The sequence below is a fragment of the Danio rerio genome, chromosome 15 (genome assembly GCF_049306965.1).
Source record: "Danio rerio strain Tuebingen ecotype United States chromosome 15, GRCz12tu, whole genome shotgun sequence".
In the NCBI taxonomy this organism is placed as follows: domain Eukaryota; kingdom Metazoa; phylum Chordata; class Actinopteri; order Cypriniformes; family Danionidae; genus Danio; species Danio rerio.
Window position 1 is genome coordinate 8409723 of NC_133190.1, and position 26437 is coordinate 8436159.

The following is a 26437-nucleotide window of genomic DNA, read 5'->3' on the forward strand; positions in this document are numbered from 1 at the left end:
AAAGTCGCGTTTATCAATTTGTAAATGTATGTTTTTTTTTTTAATAAATTAGGCCAAACCATGGGCAAGGACTGCACATTAGCGTCATGCTAGCTGACATAAAATGTCGAAAGTTTAGTGCTGCTTTTTATTAAACAGACATCTTTTTTTTGCATACGTCTGCATTCAGTTATCTTGTGATATATCTTTTCCGTACAAATGAACTTATTTTGAGTGTCACCTCGATCAAAATACAGAGAGTTTAAAGAAAAAACTGTTTATGTATTGACCACGTTTAATAAAACAATCCATGTTTTCGAGAGAAAACAACTCACCAAGTCCTTTATGTCGACTGTCAGAACTCACCAGGCGTAATTCCAAGAGCTTAGGTGAATAAATTAAACTCACCTGCGTCTTAATTTAGTTCCTAACAAGTCCGTGTCGCTTTCATGGGCGGAGTCATTTAATACCAATACACAGTGAACAGACAAACGCCAGCAATTTGACTGATGTATTTAAAATGTTGTTGAAAAATTACTTTCATGTTCAAAACACCGCATCAATTGCCGCGCACAATTATTTAATAAGTAAAATGTAATTCACGCCTAAAAATTGCATTTAATGCTGAAAACATTTATTTCAACCTTGGGCATCTTAGAATATCATAATATATTATTAATAAATAATTTAAAACATGATATAACTTGGGAGTGCAGAAAACACTTTCAACACCAGGCATTAATACAAACTGATCGTTTTTGTTCATTCATTAATTTCCTTTTCGGCTTAGTCCCTTTATTAATCTGGGGTCGCCACAGCGGAATAAACCGCCAACTTCCAGCATGTTTTACACAGCAGATGCCCTTCCAGCAGCAATCTATCACTGGGAAGTTTTTGTTCATTACTAAAATGAAAAAACAATTTAATTTTTTTTTTTTTTTTTACAAACAAAAAATAATTTATTGCAGGAAAAACAGCTAATATTTACAGTACATTTACAGCTCCTTTTTAACAACATGAACAGCCAAATTTTTGACAATGACTTAAACTGCTGAACATGTTTTTTGGAAAATCAGTTTTCTAAGTAGATCTGTTTTGTTTTTTAATGCTAAATGTCAACAAGATAATGTAGCAATTCATAATAAAAACACAAATCACAATCTTTGGCTTGTTTTTGGTTTTGAATAAACTAACAAGACAAATGAATAGACAATGAAGTACAATACACACATCAAAAAATACTGTACAAAAAAAAAAAAAGATAAAAAGCCCAACACCAGATGAAAGTGTAAAACTGCAAACAGGGAATTAACAAGCACACAACAGCTGAATAAAAAAAGAAAATGAAACAAACAGGCTATGCATTCCTCATGAAAGCCTCTTTTTCTATATCCAAGCCTTAAATCTCAATAGTATTTCTCCCCTCATTACAAATACTTTTAACCCTTGTGTATTGTTTATATTTTTACTTTCCTTTCGTTATGTGGTGGTTTTTGCCCCCTTGACTTCCATTAAAATGACATTTTTTGATTTTGAAAGCCATGACAGCATATAATCATGCATTCTTGATTGTTGGTGCTTTCTCTTGTTGGGAAGAGAAAAAAATGTGTAATTTCTATTGTTGGTCATCATTAGTTCTCACCATTAACCCTTTTGATAGGCCTGTGCAAATAAGTTCCTGGCGTTTATATGGAGTTTTATGGAGTATAACAGCAGATTATAATGTGCGTGCATAAATACACTTACTTATGTTACAAAGAGCTGAGGATTCTTATTTTCTAAGACACATCAAAATATTTGCACAATGGTTTCTCTCACACTCCTAAGCACACAATATGCATCACATAAAAGCCACACATTAAGCTTTTTGCACTGCCACTGATAATCAACAGAAAAAAAAATTACAAATTTGACTACTTCCCAACAAGAAAAACCACCAACAATCAAGAATAAATACTAGTAATATGGTGTCATGGCTTTGCAATCAAAAATATAATTATAATGAAAGTCAATGGGGCAAAACAGCCACTAACATAACAAAAGGGTAGTAAATGTGAGTGTTATTTTTTCCAAAATATGTATCAAAATATAATTTGTGATAAAAAATTATTCCATTTGCTGAAACGCATAGAAAGTTTTGGCAAAATCATCTCCAACAGCACACAAGGGTTAAAGAAGTATGACATTTAGCAGACTGATAAATGTATGGCACCATACATGTCACCAGTGTGAGGAGATAGTCTCTTTCACTCCATTAAGTTAGGAAAAAGGCACTGACTGAATATTTAAAAAAATCTCTCTGGCTTCCCTGCAAAGCTGTGAAAAGCAGCAAGAAAAATTCTCATGCCAAGAAATTAGCATACTAGTCCCAAAGTATACTTCTTGCTATGTATGCACACTTCATTTTAGATGCAACATAATACATTTATATTTATGGTTTTTAATAATGATTTTTACTCATAATCATGAATCAACCAGGGCGTGTTGCTCAGTTCAGTAGAATGTTACTTGACAGCTTGAGGGAAAAGTAGCACATCTATGAGTTATCTATATTATGTAAAAAGGGTTAATGTTGTGCAAACAGTTCAGTATCTCAGAGGACGAATTACCAGTGAAGCATACTTTGGGGTTTAGGTCAGATAAATAAAGGTGAACATTATAAAGATGAATGCATTTGAAATTAGCCGAGTAATTATTACTGTTTTAAAACAAGCTAGAAAGAAACAAAATAGTAACAAATTGTATTAGAATTTTGCATTCATATACAAAATGCACGCTGAAGAATAATGGTTAACAATGTTACATGGGTTTTGCTCAGGACCCCTTTAAAAAAAAAGCACGATGAGAACATGCTACAAAAATAAAATATATTAAAATAACCCAGTAGACAAAAAGGAAGAACTTGTTGCTCTAATAGTGCAATGTACATTCATATGTACACATTTGTAATGCTGTCCTTCATGGTTTACCTGAATAAAAGGCAAATTTTAAAATCGTCACATGTTGTAATGCTGCCTTAAAAGAATCTTTGGATCTACAGTAACACATACAATCTGATAGAAGCATCATGAATGTCAGTAGCAGCTTTGTGTTTGTCGTACACTGGTACATGGAGCACATTCTGGAACAGTGTTTTCTCAAGGGTCACTGTTCTCCTCTGCTCGGTCATTAATACAGTTGCCCAAAAACGCCTCTTTCTCAGGTGTGGCTGCTTCATCTGTTGTTGTGGGTTTGAAGGCGTTGATGTCTTCGGTCTCGCTCCGTGCTAATGCTGCTTCTGTGCTGTGCCAGATCCCGTAGCCAAAATAAATAATAAATCCTAAACAGAAACAAAACACGTTAAAACACAGAAAATTACCTTGGACTTGTTGTCAGATTAATAGTTGCATAGTTTATTGACTTTCATGTTATTAGTCGTTTAAGGCTGTTGTCTACTTCTATTTTAGGATATACACTCATATCTTCTTGTTTAATTTCATAATTTAAATAACTGACCAACAAAAATGCATTGAAATTAAGATACAGATATCAAATAAAATTCGTTTAATAAAAAAATAAAACAAATAAAAATAAATACATCGCCCAACAAAAATGTATGAAGTGGTCACAAATTGCCTGACCAAAACTGACTTCTTTCACCATACTGACGATATGGTATGCATTTATGCCATAATGCTATTGAAAAAAAATAAAAATAAATACTAGTTTGGTCTATTTTGCCTTTGCAGTACAGTTAAAAAAACCAAAAAAAAGCTAGCTGAGACTTGTTTAAGCAGTCTTGGTCCCTTTATTTAGAGCACATCAAAGTTTAGCTGTCAGTAGCTATGTTTCCATCCAAAGATGTGAATTAAATTTACGATTTATATTTATAATTAATTTTACATTAAAGATGTGCGAATATAGCAGTGTTTCTTACCACTGAGCCAAAAAGAACAAAATAGTCACTTCCTGATTAACTGGCGCTAAATATCAAAAGTAAAACGGAATTTGCTGTGGCAGGAGAAGCTGCAAGAATCTTTTCTTTATTTAAATAAATTACTTGCGCCTCAAAAGACAATGCAGAAACACAAAAACGCACAGTGGCATTTGAATGTGTGAGATGTGGAGCACTAATGCTCTTGACTATTCTGGAGGTAATTAATAATATAATAACACTAAAAATGAAATGGTTAGTGTAGTAATAATGAAATGACTGAAACAACATTTTAGATGTTTTACAATGTGGTCAGTCTGCTTGATTGTCTATTCACACAGACTTTTATTATCATATGATCTCTTAAAGGGTCACAAAACACAAAACACATTTTCGTAAATGTGTCCCACACTGTTAAAAACACTATTAGGACACACATATTTCATTAAAAATTAAAAATTGGTAGTTTTTGCGTTACTTCGAGCAAATTCGTACCTCCGGTTTGAAACAAATTTTTGAAGCTGCGTCACGGCCATGAGATCTTAGCGTGTGTTCCAGCATGTTGACTGGACGCCTGTACCTGGGTGTACCGTATTACATTTCCGAGTGTGCTGCATTAAAGCATGAGTAAGGCTTGGTTCAAACCAATCAGCGCGCTCTATTGTGCAACTTCATTAATGTTACAGTGTAGATGCCACATTGTGTTGGCAAAACAAGCGTGCAGTGCTGCTTTCATAATTTGCTAAAGTCAAGTTTTGTTTTCATTTTCTCTCTGTGAGAGCCCAGCTGGACTCCAGGGATTACAGTGTACGCAACGCAACGCGCAACACAGATAACTTACATGTCTAGGAACATTGTTTACCCGAGAGCTTTTCTCTCGATCCAGATCTGGAGATCCGGATTCGCTGCTCGTCTCCTCTTAATAAAGATGCGGTTCTAGTTGCTGTGGATTGTCCTGTCTCTAAAGATTTGGTAAGTGAGCGACCAGTGGTCTTTGTTTATTCAGTTCGTTCGTATCGTGTAAACATAGCACCCCAACAAAACTATTACGGTCATGTAGGATTTTCACAGCATTTTGTGATCGGAATTACACACGCGGCTTACCAGCCGAGTGCATCTAAGTTACAGAGAAATGCAGAGTTAATTGTTTTGAAAAATACACGCTTAGCGCAGTTCCTCAAATCAAATATCTCGTTGTCACGAGGAGCACGAATGAATTCCCTGAATGAAAGAGCCAAACTGCAGTTCGAGTCAACCATTTAATAATTTGGCAAATAATTCGATTACAGATGTCCATGTAAACACAGTCACTTTCTCCCCTGTGTGCGTGTGTGTTTTTTGACTCTGAAACTCAGCGTGGGGTCAAATCAACACTCCCACACCATCCCGCTTTGCTCCTCCGACACTCCCCCTAAACAGAGCTGGACACGCCCACTTTAATGGCTTTTTCCGAAGTAGAGGTGTGAAAAAACCCTGCTGAAACGAGGGGGTTTCATTGCCCTTTAAACAAAATCACATGACTTTTGGACATCTTGGCTTTCCATCAATCATTTTTTTATGTGCATATCAAAAATGTGCATACAATTAGATGGATGGAAACATAGCTAGTGTTGCTTATTCAGATAAACCACAGAATCATAGCAATTACATCAATGCTCATTTTAAATTGAGCCAGCATACCAAGTGGAAACATGCACTTAAAGGTGCAACAGAGACCTTCATTTGATGTTTAATTGTTGTGTTAAATTTACAATCTGTATATCCATTATTTTGCGTTCTGATGAGCTGTGAACAGATTGCTGGCTGAGAGCGGCTACTAAAAACCCAACACACACCAAACACAAGTGCCAAAATGTGCAAATTAAGCTTTTAGCTATGCCTATCGTTAATTGAAAATTAGGTTTTTATATATTTAGAGTAGGTAATTTACAAAATACCATAATGAAACATGCTCTCTTAATATCCTAATAATTTCTGGCATAACAGAAAAAAATATTTTTTTAGGGATGCACTGAATATTTGGTCACCAAAAATTATCAACTGAAAGACTATTATCACTGAAAAACGCAAACTGCACAAGTGTGCGTTATGTCTATTTGTTCTGTTTGGATTCCCTGCATCTCAAATCCTCTTCTTCTGTGATAAGGCAAGGCAAGTTTATTTATATAGCACATTTCATACACAGTGGCAATTCAAAGTGCTTTACATAAACAGGAATAAAAAAGACAAGTTTAGGACATAAAATGCAGACAATAAAAATTATTAAAAACAGATAAAACAATTTAAAATGTGTTAAAATAGGTTATAAAAGAATGAAAAAAAAAACTAAAAACATAATAGTGCAATCTGTCGGACGTAGCACAGTGCTCATACAGTAAAGACACAGCTAAACAGATGTGTTTTCAGTCTTGATTTGAACATGCCTAATGTTGGTGCACATCTGATCATTTCTGGAAGCTGATTCCAGCAGCGAGGGGCGTAGTGGCTGAAGGCAGATTCACCCTGCTTTGACTGAACTCTTGGAATTTCTAGTTTATATGATCCTAAAGATCTGAGTGATCTGTTGGGTTTGTATTCAGTGAGCATATCTGTAATGTATTGAGGTCCTAGGCCTTTTGGTGATTTATAGACTTTAAAATCTATTCTGAATGTAACTGGGAGCCAGTGTAGAGACCTGAGGACAGGTGTGATGTGCTCTGATTTCCTGCTTCTGGTCAGAATCCTGGCCGCAGCATTCTGGATGAGCTGCAACTGTCTGACTGTCTTTTTTGGGAAGGCCAGTGAGGAGACCATTACAGTAATCCACCCTGCTGCTGATAGCATGAACAAGTTTCTCTAAGTCTTCACTGGAAACAAAGTATCTGATTCTTGCAATATTTTTGAGATGATAGTATGCTGATTTACTGACTGCTTTGACATAACTGTTGAAACTCAGATCTGACTCCAGAGTCACACCAAGATTCTTGACCTTATTTTTTGTTGTTTGACCCTTAAAGCCAAGGTACGCATTCACCTTGAGAACCTCATCTCTGTTCCCAAACGCAATGACTTCAGTTTTCTCTTTGTTTAACTGAAGAAAATTTAGGCACATCCAATTGTTAATTTCATCAATGCATTGGCAGAGGGTGTCAATGGGACTGTAGTCATTAGGCAGTAAGGCTAGGTAGATCTGAGTGTCATCAGCATAGCTGTGGTAGGAGATTTGGTTATTTCTCATTATTTGGCTCAGGGGGAGCATGTAAAGGTTGAACAGGAGAGGTGCCAGGATCGAGCCTTGTGGGACTCCACGTGTCATGGGTGTCCACCTTGACCTATGGTCACCTATACTGACATAGTAACCTCTCCCTTCAAGGTAAGATCTGAACCATTTGAGGACTGTCCCAGACAGCCCAACCCAGTTTTCCAGCCTATCCAGAAGTATGCTGTGATCGACAGTGTCAAATGCGGCACTGAGATTGAGCAGTACCAGCACTGTTATTTTACCTGAATCTAATTAGGCGGATATCATTGATTATCTTTAAAAGGGCGTTCTCTGCACTGTGATGTGCTCTGAACCAAGAATGAAAATTGTCTAAACACCTCTTTAAGTTTAAAAACTTGTTAACCTGGTTAAAAACAACTTTTTCAATGATTTTGCCAATGAAAGGGAGATTTGAGATTGGCCTGTAATTGCTCAATAGGGTGTTATCCAGGTTGCTCTTCTTCAAGAGGGGTTTAACAACTGCAGTTTTAAGTGAGTTTGGAAAAATCCCTGATAAAAGTGAAGCATTTACCACTTTTAGAAGATCCATTTCTAAACAGGTAAACACCGTTTTGAAGAATGATGTGGGGAGCGTGTCAAGACTGCAGGTTGATGTTTTCATAATTTGCATGATCTCTTCTAAGATTTTACCGTTAATTGCCATGAAATCAGACATAATGTCTGATTTCTTAAGTTGTGGTTGAGCTTGTTTGACATCGACACAACTTGGCTGATTGGATGAGCTGATTGCCTTTCTGATATTATTGATCTTATCAGTTAAGATCTCTACTGTTGCAAAGAGTGTACGAGCATTATTTACATTGTTGTTTATAAGGTTTGAAAAGAAAGTCTGTCTAGCAGTTTTTAGTTACACATTAAAAGCATAAAGACTGTCTTTATAGATATTATAATGGACAACAAGTTTCGTCTTTCTCCACATTCGCTCAGCTTTTCTGCGTTGTCTTTTCATCATTTGGACTGCTCTTGAGTTTCTCCAAGGGACTCTCTCTTTGTTATCAAGTTCCTTAATGGAATGTGGAAATAAAGCAACGGGCACGTGAAATGATCCGGATGCGATGGATGCAGAGAACCCTGGGGTCTTTCACATGCACACAGAAGCAGAGCTGAAGCAGTGAGTGCGCAGCACAAAAGGAGAGCAGAAGCAGTCTGCAGCCGATCAGCAGCTGCTGCACAGGTCAATCTATCTCTGTCTATCTGTATACATAAATGCACTTTTTATTTTTACTTTTCATCTGCACTAGTGCTCAAGGCAACTTCCACCCATTCCATTTCCTTAATATGCAACTTTATTTTGCAAATCATATAGATCATAAAGAACTCTTTCCTCCTCACGCTCTCTGAGCATTGGCATTTAAGGTGCACACAGAGGACAGTTGTCTGTGAAATCATGTAATTATGTTTTTGATTGGCAGCATAATGTAGGCCTATAGCTACAATAATATATATGCAACATAGTTATAATGATGTTTATACATGATTAAACTAGTTTGCAACTTAAGCAAACCTGATCCTAAAATTGTTTTAAATTTGATTTTGTAGTTTAAGCTCAAAATTTTGTTGATTTTTTAAAAATTGTTTAAGTTCATTTGATTGACTATATACAAATCTGTGAATATCATCTTATCAGTTTTTATATCAATAGTGGATATTACATGTATTTATTGAGTTGATTAATTGCTACGTATTAATGTCTGAAGTCCCCATCCCTTGAAGTGATAACCCATTGTTGCAATGTGCTAAAGAAATATTTGAATAATTTGCAATTAAAAAAAAAAACTTTAATATTAATTTATGCAATTGCAATGCTTTGATGTAGTAAAGTTAGTACAGTCATAGCCATAGGTGCAATGGTACTAATAACTGAGTTTATTTTCGGTTTTAGCCAATAATTTTAATTTCAGTGCATACCTAGTATTTTTAGCCTATATTGTGTTCAAGCATCACATTTTTGAGAAACACTGTAATAGATTTAATAAGTTGCTAAAGCATGAACTTGTATCAATTTTTATTTTCTGCCCTTTAAGTTCAAAAGTATAATTAATTCTAAATAGCTTACCTATTACCATCCAAATAGCAAAACGCATCCAGGTGCCTTTGTCCAGCTGCATCATCAGGTACACATTAATGAACATGCTGAGAACGGGGAGAAACGGCAGCAGAGGAACCTGGGAAAACCCAACAACCTGACATTACAAACCACTGCAAGAGGACAGTATGAAACTCTATGCATGCAAGCATATTCATTATTTACCTTAAAAGAAAGTTTTGTCTTGCTCTCAGGCTGCCGCCATATTAACAAGGTGATGATCAAGCAAACTAAAGCCAGAGAGATAAGAACTGCAAGAGTCCAAGTTTGAAATCCTCCCTGAACTGCAACCACACAGAACACACACACCAAAACGCCTGCAAAAAGAAGAAGGAAATGAGACTCAAACTTCATCTTATTAATTAACACGTTGACTTGTGGTGTGTGTCTGACCTAATATGCTGGTGCAGATGTTGACCGTGAGGCCAGAGAGGCGAGAAGGTTCCTCGTTTTGGGGGGACAGCAGGTTGCGAAGGCTAAAGAGATCAGAAGATCCAGGCAGGAAGCCAGCACTGCTCTCATTGATGGACTCGGCCTCTGTTTCCTCCTGACAACTGGCTCTCTGATACTGTACATTCACACTGGGCTGCTCTGGCTGGTACCTGAGAAGTAGAAGAGTCTACAGCTTAACTTGCACATCAGGATTATCTGTGACTAAAATTAAAGGCACTAAAATAATACATGGACAGGCATCCACTGCGTAAAAACATATGCTGGAAAAGTTAATGGTTCATTACACTGTGGTAAGATTAATGAAGCCGTAAAGCTGAAAGGAAAAGAATGAATGAAAATGGCTGCACAATATTGGAAAAAAAACATTGCCATATTTTTTATTCTGCAATATATATTGCGATATGAATGCAATTTCACTTAGATGAGTTAAATAACTATTTAAAAATAATTGATAATTTTATTTTGATTGGGATGATTCTGTGGGGAGTGCATAAAATATAATAAAATCTACAAGCATAAATAAACAAATAATTGTTTTAATTTGCATCTTTTTCTTCAAGAAAGCAATTTACTGTTTTCCTAGGAGTCAAAGTGTATTCAGGTGGACAGTAATTAAATAATCAAACTAAAAACTATTGAAATAACTGTATAGTCTTCTTCTCATAAAAAAATCAATACAATTAATTGTTGTTAATTTGTCAAAGGTACAAACAGTCCAATTTTATATTCCTAAATGCTTTTCAAAGCCTTACATAGCCACAGGCCTAAAAAAATGTATAATAAATATATATATTTATATTTAATACTTAATATTCTAATGATTTTTGCCATCAAAATTAATAATTTTGATCCATTCAATGGATTCTGGCTATTGCCACAAAAATATAGCTGCTCAACATAAGGCTGGTTTTGTGGTTTATTTCAAACTAAGATAACTAAAACCACATACAAACTAAAGAATACATTTATTTAGACAAAAGTGAAATATCATAAATGTTAAATAAACACAAAACAGAAAATATAAGACATTCAATTTAATACCAACAATTGAAAAAGTAATACTAGCAAACATAAAATGTTTTTTATATACTTTATTGTGCTGTAACATTACTTCAGTCTGGTAAAAATTATAAAGGGAGAAACTAAAAATACTTTCAATCGCTGAATGCAGGCACATCAAACCCCTCTTGAAATGTTTACAGGGAAAAGGTGAAGACTTACCTCAGGACTAAGACACAGGCTGCAACCAGAGTGTAAGCCAGCAGAGTGCCAATCGACATCAGATCAACCAGATCCTTCAGATCAAACAGGAAAGCCATGATGGCTGTCAGAGGAAGAGGAGAGTTATTCACTACGATGACTGAGCACATTCATTACTTGTGGTAGCTAGCGTATAGGACTAGGCAAAATCTTTTGTTTGTTTCTTTATTTATTCATGGCTTGTCCAATATCAATTCTCAAAAGTTGCAAACCAACGTGTTCAATTTTATATTTTGACCAGCTCCCGTGTTGACAAAAAAAAAAAGTGATTTTGCATGTCAACAGTAGACAATTCAGGGCGACGCAGTGGCACAGTAGGTAGTGCTGTCGTCGCCTCACAGCAAGAAGGCCGCTGGTTCGAGCCACTGGGTCAGTTGGGTCAGTTGGTGTTTCTGTGTGGAGTTTGCATGTTCTCCCTGCGTTCGCGTCGATTTCCTACGGGTGCTCTGGTTTACCCCACAGTCCAAAGACATGCGGTACAGGTGAATTGGGTAGGCTAAATTGTCCGTAGTGTATGAGTGTGTGTGTCGATGTTTGCCAGAGATGGGTTGCAACTGGAAGGGAATCCGCTGCGTAAAAACGTGCTGGTTAAGTCTGCTGTGGCGACCCCACATTACTAAAGGGACTAAGCCGAAAAGAAAAATGTATGAATGAATGAGTAGACAATTCACTTTAAATATCAATAATAGACCACAATGAGATTACATGGAGGATTCTCAAAATCAATATAAAATAGATACTAAAGTACAACTTTTAAAGATACTTCTACACAAGTTGCATTTAAGTATTTTCCTCCACCAGGGTTTGTTTTTTACTCTATTTTATTACAGAAACTATTACATTTATCCAGTTAATAGCTTTCTGGGGATGGGTTACAGCTGGAAGGGCAGCAAGGGCATCCACTGTGTAAAATATATGCTGGATAAGTTGCCAGTTCATTCCGCTATGGCGACCCCAGATCAATAAGCCAAAAACAAAATGAATGAATGAATAGCTCTCAGGGTTAATACTGGTATCCTCTACTCTTACCGGACAGCAGCCCGGCCCCAGTGGTGGCGACGATGGGCGTTTTCCTCTCACTGACACGAGACAAGAAGCTGAAGATCAGACCGTCATTTGCCATGGCAAAGATAATGCGTGGCAGAGGGAACATGGAGCCCAGAAGACTATACAATCAGAAGAAGGAGCAGTGGAGACATGATCTACATCTGAATGCAAATGCAGAGCCCGCTTCAGACAATCGCAGATCAAGTCTTGCCACAAGCAGACTACAATTCAGCTCCATGGACGGAAATGTAACTTAGAATTGATCCACCTTTTTCCTACACTTTACTACTGCTACTAACTTTCATTCAAAAGTACTGAAATAACTTTAAATAATACGTTTACACTACAAACAAACAATATCCATGAGTGTGAGGTACACTTGAGTTTGGTTTTACTTTTATCTGTCATGAAAATACTGCTATGCAGCTCTGCACAAGATGTTTGGCCAGCGGAGAGATCACAATGATCGTGCCCAAGTCTGATTTCTTTCAAGTTTTTTTTTCTTCACTCTTGCCAATTGGTGAAGTTTTTTCCCTCTCCGCTGTCGCCACTATCTTGCATGGTTTGGTATCGGTAGAGCTGCGCATCGATGGATTTGCTGTTCAGTGTTTAGGCCCTCAATAGTGACTAATAGACCACACTGAACTGACCTGAACTGAACTTAAACAATAAATACTGAACTACACTGTTTCAATTTACTATGATCTTTTATGTGAAGCTGCTTTGACACAATCTACATAGTAAAAGCGCTATAAAAATAAAAGTTAATTTAATTGAATTGAATATTTTTACTTTATTTTATGTTTAAGTTTATTGCCATCCTTTCACTCAAGAAAAATGACCCTAAGAGCTAGATGGTATGACATGATGCATTAAACACTTTACATTCAGCAATTCACATGTGTTTGTGGCTTTATTATAAAAAATACCGGGCAAATTCCTCAATATACACTTTAAACTAACAAAAGATAAGCAGTTAACCAGACTATATTGCCCTTGCGGTAGTGCAGAATAAATCTAATTCGTATATCCTGCATTTTGCATTCTGGCGAGCTGCAAACGGATGAGATGCTGCCAGTTTGTAAGAAAGCTCATAACTTCAGCTTATTCCCTTTTATTTAAAATAAGAGACCCACATACACAGTAAACGTTGTGGCCAATCAAACGCAGCTATGTCAGAGTCGCTGTTTTGCTCCATTTGGCCTGTTTTTCACCTGGATATTGCCCACAGAAATTACATGAAAAAAAGGAAACTGTAGTGTTTGAGGCTCACAGTGTGTCATCACCATCATCATCATTCAGCTATGCCTGGGTATGTCTGGATTTTTATTATATAGCACCTTAAAATGAAAGTTATTCATATTATTCACCCAAAGCATCATGGGGTGTAGGTGGAAAAGGTATTTGCTAATTTAAAACCATAAAATGGAAGTCTATATTGCTTTGTATACTTTAGCTGCAATTCTCTGAATGGAAAGGCTTGTATAAAGCACAAAGTTTGGTTTAGTTTGTTGGAGTTTAGTGGATTGGTTTTAAGTCATGGTGCAGTTTGAGAGGTTGACGCCACATGTCTAAAGAAGTGAGTGTGTTAGTCTTTATGAGCCTCACCTGCCACTATGCCGGAAGTTACAGTGGCCATTATGGGCGTTTTGGATTTTTCACTTATGTTGGCCAAGAACTTGAAGAGCAGCCCATCTTCAGCCATGGCCCATATTACACGTGGCATTGGGAACATGGAGCCCAACAGACTAGTTGAGGGGAGAAAAACAAAAAGAAAGATCCAAGCCATGCAATGCTGTTAGATGTGCATTATAATATGTACTGAAGCCAATTAGCTTTAGTAGGGGAAAAAACAGTGTTTAAAGGTCATGAAACATCAAACCACATTTTCTTTTTAAGCCCACATGTATACTTTGCTGTTTAAAGTCTAGTAAAGTAATAGTAATAGTAATAGTAAAGTAATTCATTTAAATTTATATTAAGCTAGCACTGATCAAAAGTTTACCAGAAGTATATTTAGATTAAATGCATTTCTTTTAAACTTTGTTTTGTAAAGTGTAAATAAGCAATTTTAAAAGAAATAAAAAAACACTGATAACAATAAGCATTTCTTAAGCAGCAGATTAGCATTTCAAAATGATTTCTAGAGGATCATGTGATAAAAAAATGGGAGTAATGACGCTGAAATATATTTTTTAAATTACAATAATAAATTACATTTTAAAAATAAGTTGGGATTAAAAGAATATATACATGTTGTATATATGTACACACAAACACACACACACACACACACACACACACACACACACGCAGACACACAACATAATATGGTTGTGCCCTGAAAAAACTGGTCACCCAAAACAACATCTGATGCATGCATGCATAAAAGTTTTTCTATGTGGGACTTTGCGGTAGGAGTGTCATGACCAATAAAAAACTATGTAAATCATTTTAAATTTAAACAAATTACATTAGAAAAAACAGTAAGTTCAACTTAAGCAGTCATTTAATTATTAAATTCTGCAGGTTTACAACTTGAAATTCAGGTACTAAAAGGATAGTTCACCCAAAAATGAAAATTTGCTGTTAAATTTACTCACCCACACATAATACAAAATGAATTGCACAGGCTAATAGTTTCACTTGAATGTTTCACCAGGAGCCACAAGTAATCATTTTGTTTTACCTGTATATGTATTTTATTTTACTGTTGTCAGCAGCCATCGACTTTTTATTTTAGGAAACACCAAGAAACAAAAATTAATATAAATATTAAAAATATAGTGCTGTAGACAAAAAAAAATTGAAATCAATCAATTAATCAATTCTTTCTTTCTTGTTTTGACTGAGGTAAGTAAAGGTATAATGGCATTTTGGGTGAACTATCTGATTAAAGGGGTTATACGACAGAGCAAAAAAAAAAAAAACCTTCAATACCACTTTAAAATATAATGAGCATTTCACATTTCATCAATACAATAAGCAACAGCATGACTTTGTGCATGTTTATCAGCATTTCTTCCATTGGATTCTGCAGAAATGCTTGTAACTTTCACATTGCACAGAAATGTCGCACTGCAGCTTTAAAATGAACAAAAATACACACATATAAAGAAATACTGTTAGATACCTGGTAGACAAAGCACAAAGAGAGCCAACGGCTACAGCGTACGTCGCTCCTTCCCAGCCCACATATTTGAAGGCCACAGGCAGAGGACTGTTTTTGTCCAGCATGTAGTACGGCATCATCATCGTCAGTGCAGCCGAAACACCGAAATAAGCGACGAAACAGATGAGGAGAGAGGCTACAATGCCAATGGGTATAGCCCTCTGGGGATTCTTCACCTCCTCACCTAACATACAGAGAAACACCAAAATTAAGAAATTTAAATCTGATTTCACCCACAAAATTAGATTTTTCAGCACATTTAAGCAAATGGATATTTTCAACTACAAAAGAAACAAAACATTATTCACTATTTACTCACCCTCAAGTGGTTATAACCTTTAAAAGTTTCTTTATGCTGTTAAAGAACATATTTTGAAAAAAAAAACTGAAAACCTGTAACCACTGACTTTCATAGTAGGAAAATGAAATACTATGCAAGTCAATGCAGGTTTTCAGCTTTGTTTAAAATATCTTCTTTTGGGTTCAACTGATGAAATTCAGAGGTATTTTTGTGGTCAACAAAATGAAAAACCTCACCTGTTGTGGCGATACAGTCAAACCCGACAAAAGCATAAAAACAGGTGGCGGCACCGGACAGAACTCCAGAGAAGCCGAACGGCATGAATCCACCAAAACCCAGACTCTCTTCAGTTGGCAGTGGCACAGACACACTAAAAACACAAACAAGTACTAAGCTGTGGCATCTTCCTCAGACAAAGAAAAGAAAGGCCATGTTCATGAGCGTACAACTTTTTTAATGTTATGTTTAAGATCATCAATTAGCATTACTATAGCAATACAAAAAGTAAATTAAACTAAATAAAATAAATTGCAAACGTAAAAAAAAATCTATAAATAACCAAATAAAATAATATATACATGGGGGAAAATAAGTATTTAACACGTCATCATTTTTCTTAGAAAACATATTTCTAAAGGTGCCATTGACTCGAAACTTTCCCTGGATGTTGGTAACAACTAAAGAAATCTATATTTGCAAAGAAAACACATTTAATTACTTCACAAATTAAGTTATGTATAATAAAATAAATAACACAGGGGAAAGTATTGAACACATGAAGGCAGGGATGTGTAGAAAGGCAGTAAAATCCCTCCGCAACCCTCTGCCCTTCCTCAATGTAAATTAATATTAGCTGCTTTAGTCCAACATATACATTAGCAGCAGTATGAAGAAGAAAACAGGGTAGACATTTCAGCAAGACAATGATCCAAAACACAGCCAAGGAAACTCAAATGGTTTCAGAGAAAGAAAATCAAGCTGTAGAATGGCCAGCCAATGACCTGACTTAAATCCAATAGAGAATACAAAATAAAGATCAGATTTGATAGATGGGACATTTTAAATATGCGTCTTTAAGCTACCAGAATCATGAAGACTTTTATATGGAGTATTAAATACAATTCAGTAGTTTCTCCTTGTGTCATTCAATTGTTATTCCACTTACCTCATTTTTCTTTTTTTTTTTCTTTTTCGTTTTCTATTTATGTTTGTATTGTTTGGGTTTTTATCAAAATCTGGTTCAATTCCATGTCAAAAGCTCCTATAAAAGTATTATTCCCAAGAAAAAACATGACATGTTTAATACTTTTTTTCCCCGCTGCACACACATTTTTATTTTACATTTATTTAAAGGTTTATATAATTTTAGTTATATAATTATGGTTGCCATTCATTCTGGTTTCTAACATTTTTGTTTATTTTGAAATTTTTTTATTTTTAAGTTTGGTAAACTAGAGTTAAAGCTTACTCACACTATGCTATCCGAACCGTGCCCAGGCTTGTTTGCCGGATCGTTTGAGAAGTGTGAGTGTGCTGAATCGGGCTCAGGCAAGGTTCACTTGGCCAGCCCTGGCCTGGTTGGAAGAGGTGGGCCTGAGCGCGGTTCACTTGGGCTTTGGCGCGGTACGCTTGTGTGTGAGTGCAAAACGTGCCTAAGCCCGAAACTGAAAGCGAGACTTTTAGGGGACCGTTTCATATGGAATAGTTAATCATTCTTACTGTGTAATGAAAACTGATATAGTTTATTAAAGACCCAAAACCCCTCACTGCATCACAGCTGCGCACCTTCAGCAAACCTCTTAATTCCTGCAGCACGAGAACTTTATGATTGTTGATGAATGCCAAAAGTGGCGGATCTGTTCGGCGAAACATTTGACTGTGTGTCACTGCATCCCAAACGACTTAAACGATATAACTAAAGAAATCGCCACTGTGCTGATTGAGAGCTTACTGAACAGCGCAGCATCGATGACGTAAGCATGCCCAGGCCTGAATGTAATGTGAGTGCAGGCCGTCAGGGGAGACGGGAGGGTGGACAAGCGTTCTTTGGCCAGGTTCAAGGCAACTGTATATAGTGTGTGTATAGCCTTATTAAAGAATTCTGTAAAAAATCTGTGGATTTAAGCTGAGTGATTTTGGGAGTATCATAACAAAAACGTAAAAATTAATTTATATATAAAAACTTTACAACAATTTCCTGTTCTTTTCTTTTGATCAATAAAATAATCCATGATCCGATTCAAAATAGGGATGTTTTTGTGTTTTCATAACTGCATCAAAAGAAAATGAAGAGAGTAATTACTTTGCAGAAGTGGTGTGGTTGAGGATGTCCTCTGGATTCAGGTTCCAGTTTTGGAGAGTTCCTTTGATCAGTCCTGACACCACCACAAACATCAGTACCAGCACGTTTACACAGGTAAACACCTTATTAACCATAGCAGACTCCTTCACCCCAAATGCCAGCAGACCTGCACGTCACACACAAGATACACACTTACTTCATGCACTCCAGAACACTATAAACACACAGAGGAATGACTGTGTAATCTGCCTCTGATTGGCTTGCCTGTTAGCGTGAGGATGATGATCACAGCGAACATGTCTGGATACTCGGCCAGTCCTGGTGTGTTTATGCTCATGTGCCGCCGGCAGAACTCCTCTATATGCTTCCCAATGAGCTCATCAAAGGTGGCGCTCCACGCTCGGGCAACGCTGGATGTTCCTGAGAGAGGACATAAATAATATGTGTTATAAATTACCATAAATCACCCCCAGCCCTCACCACACAACTCAACTCCACACAACGACAACCTCAAAAAAATTATGCAATTCTGTGTGTGCCTCAGACAGGTGAGTGGGCTTGATATACCAACTGTAGAAGACACTTTTTTTCATCTCTAGTACACTTTAACCAACATTTGCACCAGACACTTTTTTTTTTTTTTTTACAATCACTTAATATATCTTAAAAAACAAACAAAGAAGCATTACACTTTTTACTTCACACAGGTCAGTAGGCTTGACAAACCACCAGTAGAAACTGTCGTCTCTATACAAAAAAAAACACTCTTCTCCTCCCTAGTCAAGCACTCAATTCGAAGCACTAACAGTTACTTTGCATAACAATATTAATTGTATAATCCCTCAACTGTAAGCCACATTGAACAAAAGCATCTGCTAAATGTAATTAGTGCTACACACACACACACACACACACACACACACACACACACACACACATATATATATATATACAGTTGAAGTCATAATTATTAGCCCCCCTGAATTATTTGCGCCCGTTTATTTTTTTCCCCAATTTTCAGCACATTTCTAAGCATAATAGTTTAAAAGTAGCATGATAAGCATAATAGTTTTAAAAACTTATTTCTAATAACTGATTTATTTTATCTTTGCCATGATGACAGTAAATAATATTTTACTTGATATTTTTCAAGACACTTCTATACAGCTTAAAGTGACATTTAAAGGCTTAACTAGATTAATTAGGTGAACTAGGCAGGTTAGGGTAATTAAGCAAGTTATTGTAAAACGATAGTTTGTTCTGTTGGTTCTGATGGTTTGTAAAAAAATGTTTTTTTCTTTTTTTTAAATTAACTGTTTTTATTCTAGCCGAAGTAAAACAAATAAGACTTTGTCCAGAAGAAAAAATATTATCAGACATACTGTGAAAATTTCCTTGCTCTGTTAAAAATCATTTGGGACAAAATTCAGATAATTCTGACTTCAACTGTACATATTTATATATGTATAAGTGTGTGTGTGTGTGTGTGTGTGTGTGTGTGTATATATACACACACACACACACACACACACGCACACACACACACACACACACACACACACTTATACATATATAAATATGTACAGTTGAAGTCAGAATTATCTGAATTTTGTCCCAAATGATTTTTAACAGAGCAAGGAAATTTTCACAGTATGTCTGATAATATTTTTTCTTCTGGACAAAGTCTTACATACATACATACATATACATACACGTACACACACATACACACACAAACAAACGCACGCACGCACACACAGGAGTGTGACGATCACCGTGACAACTGCGTCACTGCGGTGGTCAGTTGCCACCACAGTTGTCCATTGCCACCGGCTTGCGGTAGTACCTGACGTCACGCACTTTAAAACACAAATTACCGTTATGCTGTCAAGTATTACATTTCTGTTAGAATATAACATTAGGCGCGATTCAAGTTCAAGTTCAACCATAAATCTTGTTGGAAAACCAAATGTTACATCTGGGAACATTTTGGATTCGAGCAGACCGAGAAAGGTGAACCAATTAATGTGGATTAGGCTTTTTGTAGGGTTTGTTTAAAAAAAAAAAGTTAAAAAGTGTTAAAGTGTGTTGAAGAGCAAATCCATCGATGAGCAGCTCTGCGGGTCCCAAACCATGCAAGCCAGTGGCGATCGACAGCAGCGAGGGGAAAAAAATGCCACGTATTATCAACTCCTGTCTTCTAAACGTAAACGCCCAGCTAGTCAGCCAGGTATCACAGCCAGAGGCCTTTCCAAAAATGGCCAGATACAAAAGAGAAAGTGATAAATGGAAGACAATGACGAGAAATGGAGCAACATATTTGGTAACTTAGGTAAGAACGCATCGTGTATAGAAACGTGTTTTGCTAGAAACATTATAACTCCAATTAGGTCTTCACTTAAACCAGACAAAGTCAACATGTTAGTTTTTCTGGTAAAGAATTGAAAATATGAATAAAAAACAAAAGGTGGAGAGAACCTACGCTGTTTTTTTAAACATCTGACTTATATTGTTACTCAGCTAGGTTTTCATAATTTTTTTTCTTCTCGCTGCAAACAATAAAGTATGGCTATAGTCCGTATTGTCTGTAGTGTATGAGTGTGTGTACGAATGTGTGTGTGGATGTTTCCCAGAAATGGGTTGCTATATAATTGATAAACCGCAAAGCCCTTTTTAATATTTGCTTTCATTTTGACATTGCTTACAATTGTAATAAGAAACATCCCATTATGCAGCAATAGTCTCAAGTTAGGACACTTAAAAATGCCTTTTGAGTTTAAAGATGATCAGCCTGCGAAGTCAAGTTTAAAGTGTCATAAATGAAATAGGTATAGTGCATAAGTAAAGGGGACTTGCGTGCACATTTTATTGACCGTTTCCACTGAGTGGTACGGTATGGTTCGGTTCGGTGTGCTTTTATGGCCGTTTCTACGGTCAAAAGGCGTACCAAACCGAACCGTACCACTTTTTCGGCACTCTTTCGAAAGGGTACCAATAGGCAAAGCTAGACGCGCAGCTGGATGCTTTTGGTCAGAATATAATCAATACCCGCCATGTTTGAAATACACAGCGAGAGATTACAGCGGAATTAAATATACATATAATAACGAGCCATGGTCAATCCGGGCTCAAACAAACCTTGTCATTGTGTTGATGAACAGCCACAAAACCATGGAGTAGAGCAGAATCTACCCCTGTGCCTCGAAGTTTTTTACGAGCCAGTCTGAGGCGCGAGCGGTAAACGTGAGCTTGATTATTGAAGTGATTCTGAAACCCGATTCTGCCAGACACTGACAAACGCGAGAGTACAGCTTTATTTATTGTTGACATTTCCTAGAGCGTGAATGATGCGACTGAAACTTATAATACACCAAGCCCACCAAAAGGGTACCCTTAGTAGTGGAAATGAAAGCCTGATAAAGGTGACCCGTACTGACCCAAACCGTATTGTACCAGTCAGTGGAAACGGGCCATTAAAGGCTACGAGTGCACCCTGACATGTCGCGGGACCAGATCTCTGCACTATTGCTTTAATTTCACAATTTTAATAATTTCATTGCATTTTCATATTGTAAAATATCTAAATTTGTGTTCTGAAAGTAGTAGGAATGACAGGAGTGTTAGTAATTAAAGACAGAAAGAACTTTCACTTTTAAGTGAACTTCTGTCATGGATTATTTTAAATTGATTGCCCATAACTTTTCATGTTTGTAGCTTACTGTAGTCAAGAACTGTTACTATTTAAATTTAGGTAGGTGTAAATCCAAAAAAGTGAGTGCAGCAGGTTAATACACCTGTCAAACCACCGAAATCCTCTTCTCACCTATAATATAAGACAGGATGAGGTTCCAGCCGGTGATAAAGGCCCACAGCTCCCCCACTGTCACATAGCTGTACAGATACGCAGAGCCTGTCCTAGGCACACGAGCTCCAAACTCAGCATAACACAGTCCAGCCATAACTGAGGCCAGCGCTGCAATCAGAAAGGACAGAACGATTGCTGGTCCAGCATTTTCCCGTGCCACGGCTCCGGCCAGCACATAGACGCCAGCGCCCAGTGTGCTGCCCACTCCCAGAGCCACCAGGTCAAATGTGTTGAGGCATCGAGAGAGCCGAGACTCTTCTGTGCTGCAGTCTACCACCTTCACGCGCAGCAGCTGCTTGCCAAGCTCTTTCATGATGGTGAGAACCATGCTGACGTTTCTGAACACTCAAACACTCACCCACACAGATAGAGACAGAAGGACCAGTGACCTAGAAGAAGTGAAGGAAAAAGTAGAATTAATATTATTAGGGCTGCACATTATATGTTGTTCATCAGCAGTTTAAAAATGTTATCTATATGACCTTAAAATATATTTGAGAGCATTTGTGCAAGTGCATAAAATTGCCGTGCGACCAGTTTTCACTGCAAAACATTCATCAGATGCGCAGATTTAGGAGACATTCATGTTTTTAGGCAAAGGTGCATTTTTACACAGCACTCTGGAATGGTTTAAAACATTGTCACATCAACTTTCTACAGTAAACATCCTGCAATACTTGCCCCACTTCAACCTCTTTTGATTGGCGTACTGCACTAGAACTAAACTCTTATGAATTAGTTAATATCAGTTGTCAATCATTCAGTCAATGCTTTCTGCCTTCAGGTGATAGGAAGCTACAACCATGAAAATGTAAAGCGCTGAAGATGAGAGAATAAAAAGCACACTGAAAGATTTAGTTTCAGAAACAATGACACAGCTGATTAATGACACTTTTCGAAGAGTGGGTAAGACTCCTAAAACCATTCACTGTAAAGTCTGTGTGTTGCAGCTTTCAGGTAACAGTGTTTAAGAGCCACATTTTAAGCGTGAGATACTCTAATTAATCCTTCATTTAATCATTAGGATGATTTCAAATGCAATAAATCTGTTAATACAAAACTTGTAGTAATGGTGCACATAATTCTTGGTGGATGCGACTAAATTTGGGCTGGTGGACCACATTTTTAAAAGTTAGGGAGCACCAGTGCTATCAAGCAAAAATGTTAATTCCGTGCCCTGATATGTATGTGTGTCTGTCTGTCTATCTATCTACATTTACATACATACACACACACACACACACACGCACACACACACACACATATATATATATATATATATATATATATATATATATATATATATATATATATAGTGATATGAATACAATTTCACTAGACACCTTAAATATCTCTATTTAGAAAGAATTTAAGATTTTAGGTTAAGTTTGGGAGGAGTGCATCTGCATAAAATTTAATAAACAACTTGAAAGCATTGATAAATACGATAAAAGTTAAACAAACTAAAACACATGCCAGAATAGTTGGTGTTTCATTCCGTTGTGGCAACCCCTGACAAATAATAGACTAAGCCAAAGAAAAATTAACAAATGATTGGATGAATATACTATCAAAATCGCAATAACTTTATTAATGATTCCATTACTGATTATCCATTCATTCATTTTCTTTTTGGCTTAGTTTTCTCATGATAAATATTTTTGCGATATGTTGTGCAGCCCTAAACGCAACAATTCAAAATTGCATTAAAGGCCACTTTAAAACATCAAATTTAACACGTCTATAAGGTAAATTAAAAAAAAAAAATTTTTAAAGCAAAAAGTTATTAAATGACGCAAGAGGCACGACCCTGACATAAGCCGTGCCGAAAGAGTCACAAGAGTGATGATATTTGAGCCTGGTGCGACCAGCACTGCCAGCATGATTCCTCTTACTCATCTGAACTGTAATAGATAGAAGCCAAAAGCAGGCTGGAGTAAAGCTGGGGTATTGCTTCACTTTTACAGTAGGACCCATTTATAAACACAAGTGTGGAGCTAACGTCACTGAGCAAATTTAGAGAGAATAAGAGGCATGCCATTAATACTCCATATGTCAATAAACAGAAGAACATGTGTGCTCATTTCCTTTTCTTGTTTCTCCAGCTCTATTAACAGTATATTTAAATCACAATAATGCATATAGAATTATCTATCTATTTTCGATATGGTTACAATTATCCACACTAGTTGTAGGCCTGCTAATTCGCAAGTTTGACTTTTCTTATTATTGTTAAAATAAAGAACTAAATAATAATAAATAAATAAATAAATAATGAGAGAGTGGGCGAAAGTTTGCTAAACAGTAATTAAAAGTCACAGCTACATCTTAACAAAAACCAGAACTAAAACTAAATTAAAAGAAATCCACAGAATGTGTTATATATATATATATATATATATATATATATATATATATATATATATATATATATATATATATATATATATATATATATATATATGCAGACTGCTGTACCCCTCATCAAGTTGGGAAGTATAAATAGAGTCTGTTAGTAATAAACCAGTTTACAGTGAACTATAAATGAACTGTAAAAAAATTTAAAATAAAAAAAAAAATTTTACGTCTGAATAAATCATTTTGCTTTCTTAAGCACAATCTTCAAGTTTATAGAAGTCTCTATTATTGAAAGTCTCTACTATACGAAGACATGAGCTTCAACTCCAAAGCTGCTGTGACTGTTTACTCCATTAGTATTTTACATTTCATCATATCATGAAACTAAAACTCAAGCATCTTCACCACCTCAATTAAAAGCAAAGTATCATTTTACAACACAAGGGGCTCAACATTAGAAAAATCTGATATTGCGATATATTATTTTTCAGCGATAATTATTACGCTATGAACAGTTTCAGCAGATGGTTTGAATAGGTCGATTTAATGTTTTTTTTGGGAGTCTAACAGCATTCGGGTACATAAATTGAATAATCAATGCAAAAATGCAAAAAAAAAAAATGCTTACTTTGTTTTGTTTTGGTTCTATTCGAAATATCAAAAAATATATCTTAGAGCAAGTGAAAATACTCTTTAAGTTTTCACCGTGAGAGAAAATCAGTGAAAATTAAGAGTATGCTTATTGTAATGCAATTGTCTGCTAGTGGGGTAAGTAGATATTTGAACTAGAAACAAGATAAAAACTCCGTTTTTTTTTTTTTTTTTTTTTTTTTGCATAAATCATAAAGTAAATTCAGTGATATGATCGTAAAAATGATTCTGTAGCTCCTGGTCAACTAAAATTTAGACTGGACATTGCAGATCATTGTGACTAATGCACATATGCACATTGCGACATCGATGCTGAAAAGATATATTGTGTAGCCAGGGTCAACACTGTGATAAAAGTAGAACCATTTACCAGTACTGTACTTCAAAACAATAAAAAGTAATAGTAATAATTTGAAGAAGGCATTATTAAGACTTAAAATAGTTATTACATTAATTGTTTACCAATGAGTTTTTAGGAAATAAAAGATAAATTTGACAGGCAGTCAGGAATAATGAAAATATAAATAAAATGGAATTAGGAAAAACAAAAATTCATTTTTACAGAGCCCTAGCCTCAAACACAACTGCTTATTTTTCCACATTTGTATATAAACAGGAAAAAACTATGATGGACATGCTCTAGTCAAGATACACTGCATTAGTCTCATCCACTGGTAACACATCACAACTAAAACACAAATGCTAAAAATACTCCACTAATGTTTAATTGCAGAAAGCCATCAGTAGATAATTAGATCTGAAATACCCAGATTCTGAGTCTCCCAGAAGGCGACCAAAACCCAGAAGCATCTCAAATAAATCAGTGCCACTGCATCATTCAGTGAGCAAAACCAATAACGGGTTTCAAGAGAAACTCTGACAAAACAAACAGCAGACATGAAATTCACAAGGGTTTTGAAGTTTCCAATAAATTCTTACCAAGTCACAAAAATAAATAAATCAGAGCTTGAAAAGCCCTTTGGTTGTCTCTTCACTAAGTCCTGGCTTCAGTTCAGTGCCTCCTTTATGTCTCAAACTCAATCAGGATTTGTAAAGCGAAACCTCTGAAGATGTCCTTTCTCACTTAGCCCGTAATAAATACAAGCAAGAGAAGGTGTTCAAACCCAATGTGCTTCTGTAGCACGAGGCAGATGCTTTTGTGGCAGCAAACTCATTGAAACCCACAAATAGCACACAGCGAGGGTCACGTGAAGACTAGCAGCTGCGGTGGTCAGTGATGCTTCAATCTGCTTTAAGCCTGTCACTGCCTAATGTCACTAAACACCTCTGCTGCTTGCAGCTAGATGACACAGAAAACTTTTCAGCCATAAAATATTAACATCTTGATATTTTAATAAGACATGTAATGAAAAAATAATTGCGCTGTCTGTGCTGGGGGTAATGTATTACAAGTTACGCGAGTTGCATAATATTTCTTTTCTAAGGAATCAGTAAAGTAACACATTACTTTCAAAAATTGCAAATAGGATCCTCAATTGCATTTTCAATATGTGGACGCATAAACTGTGACAATCCAAATGCAATTGCAAATCCCACATTACCATTTTCAGTTCCGCTTTCGCAAATATTTTGTCGACTGTGTGTGATGTCACTTCCGAATACAAACGCCCAATATAGTAGTTCCACTCATGTCATTTGATTGCCAATTTTCAGTGTACACATAGGAAATTCAATTGCAAAAGGATTTGCTATTCCTTTTGAGTTACATGGTGGGTTACATGCAAGATGCAAAGAAAAGGAACAAGCAAATGAAGCTATTAATATTGC

General features: G+C 36.2%; 1 protein-coding gene across 7 annotated transcripts in view; it reads right to left on the bottom strand.

Annotated features, from left to right (window-relative positions):
• Positions 1-1141: 1141 nt before the first annotated feature.
• Positions 1142-26437, bottom strand: part of slc7a1b (solute carrier family 7 member 1b) — a 37385-nt gene continuing 12089 nt past the window's right edge. The window contains exons 1-12 of one of the 7 annotated variants that reach the window (XM_073922907.1): positions 25589-25780; positions 21599-22029; positions 18040-18195; positions 17776-17941; positions 15710-15843; positions 15134-15356; positions 11983-12119; positions 10915-11017; positions 9634-9842; positions 9406-9557; positions 9211-9319; positions 1142-3298 (exon numbers count right to left, since the gene is read on the bottom strand). In XM_073922907.1, coding sequence (XP_073779008.1) covers positions 3117-3298; positions 9211-9319; positions 9406-9557; positions 9634-9842; positions 10915-11017; positions 11983-12119; positions 15134-15356; positions 15710-15843; positions 17776-17941; positions 18040-18195; positions 21599-21968 — 1941 coding nt within the window. In that variant the 5' untranslated portion in view covers positions 21969-22029; positions 25589-25780 and the 3' untranslated portion in view covers positions 1142-3116. Of the gene's footprint in view, positions 3299-9210; positions 9320-9405; positions 9558-9633; positions 9843-10914; positions 11018-11982; positions 12120-13608; positions 13749-15133; positions 15357-15704; positions 15844-17775; positions 17942-18039; positions 18196-21598; positions 22030-25588; positions 25781-26437 lie in introns of those variants that run through there. The other 6 variants (XM_073922905.1, XM_021481372.3, XM_068213505.2 and 3 more) reach the window with 6 other exon arrangements.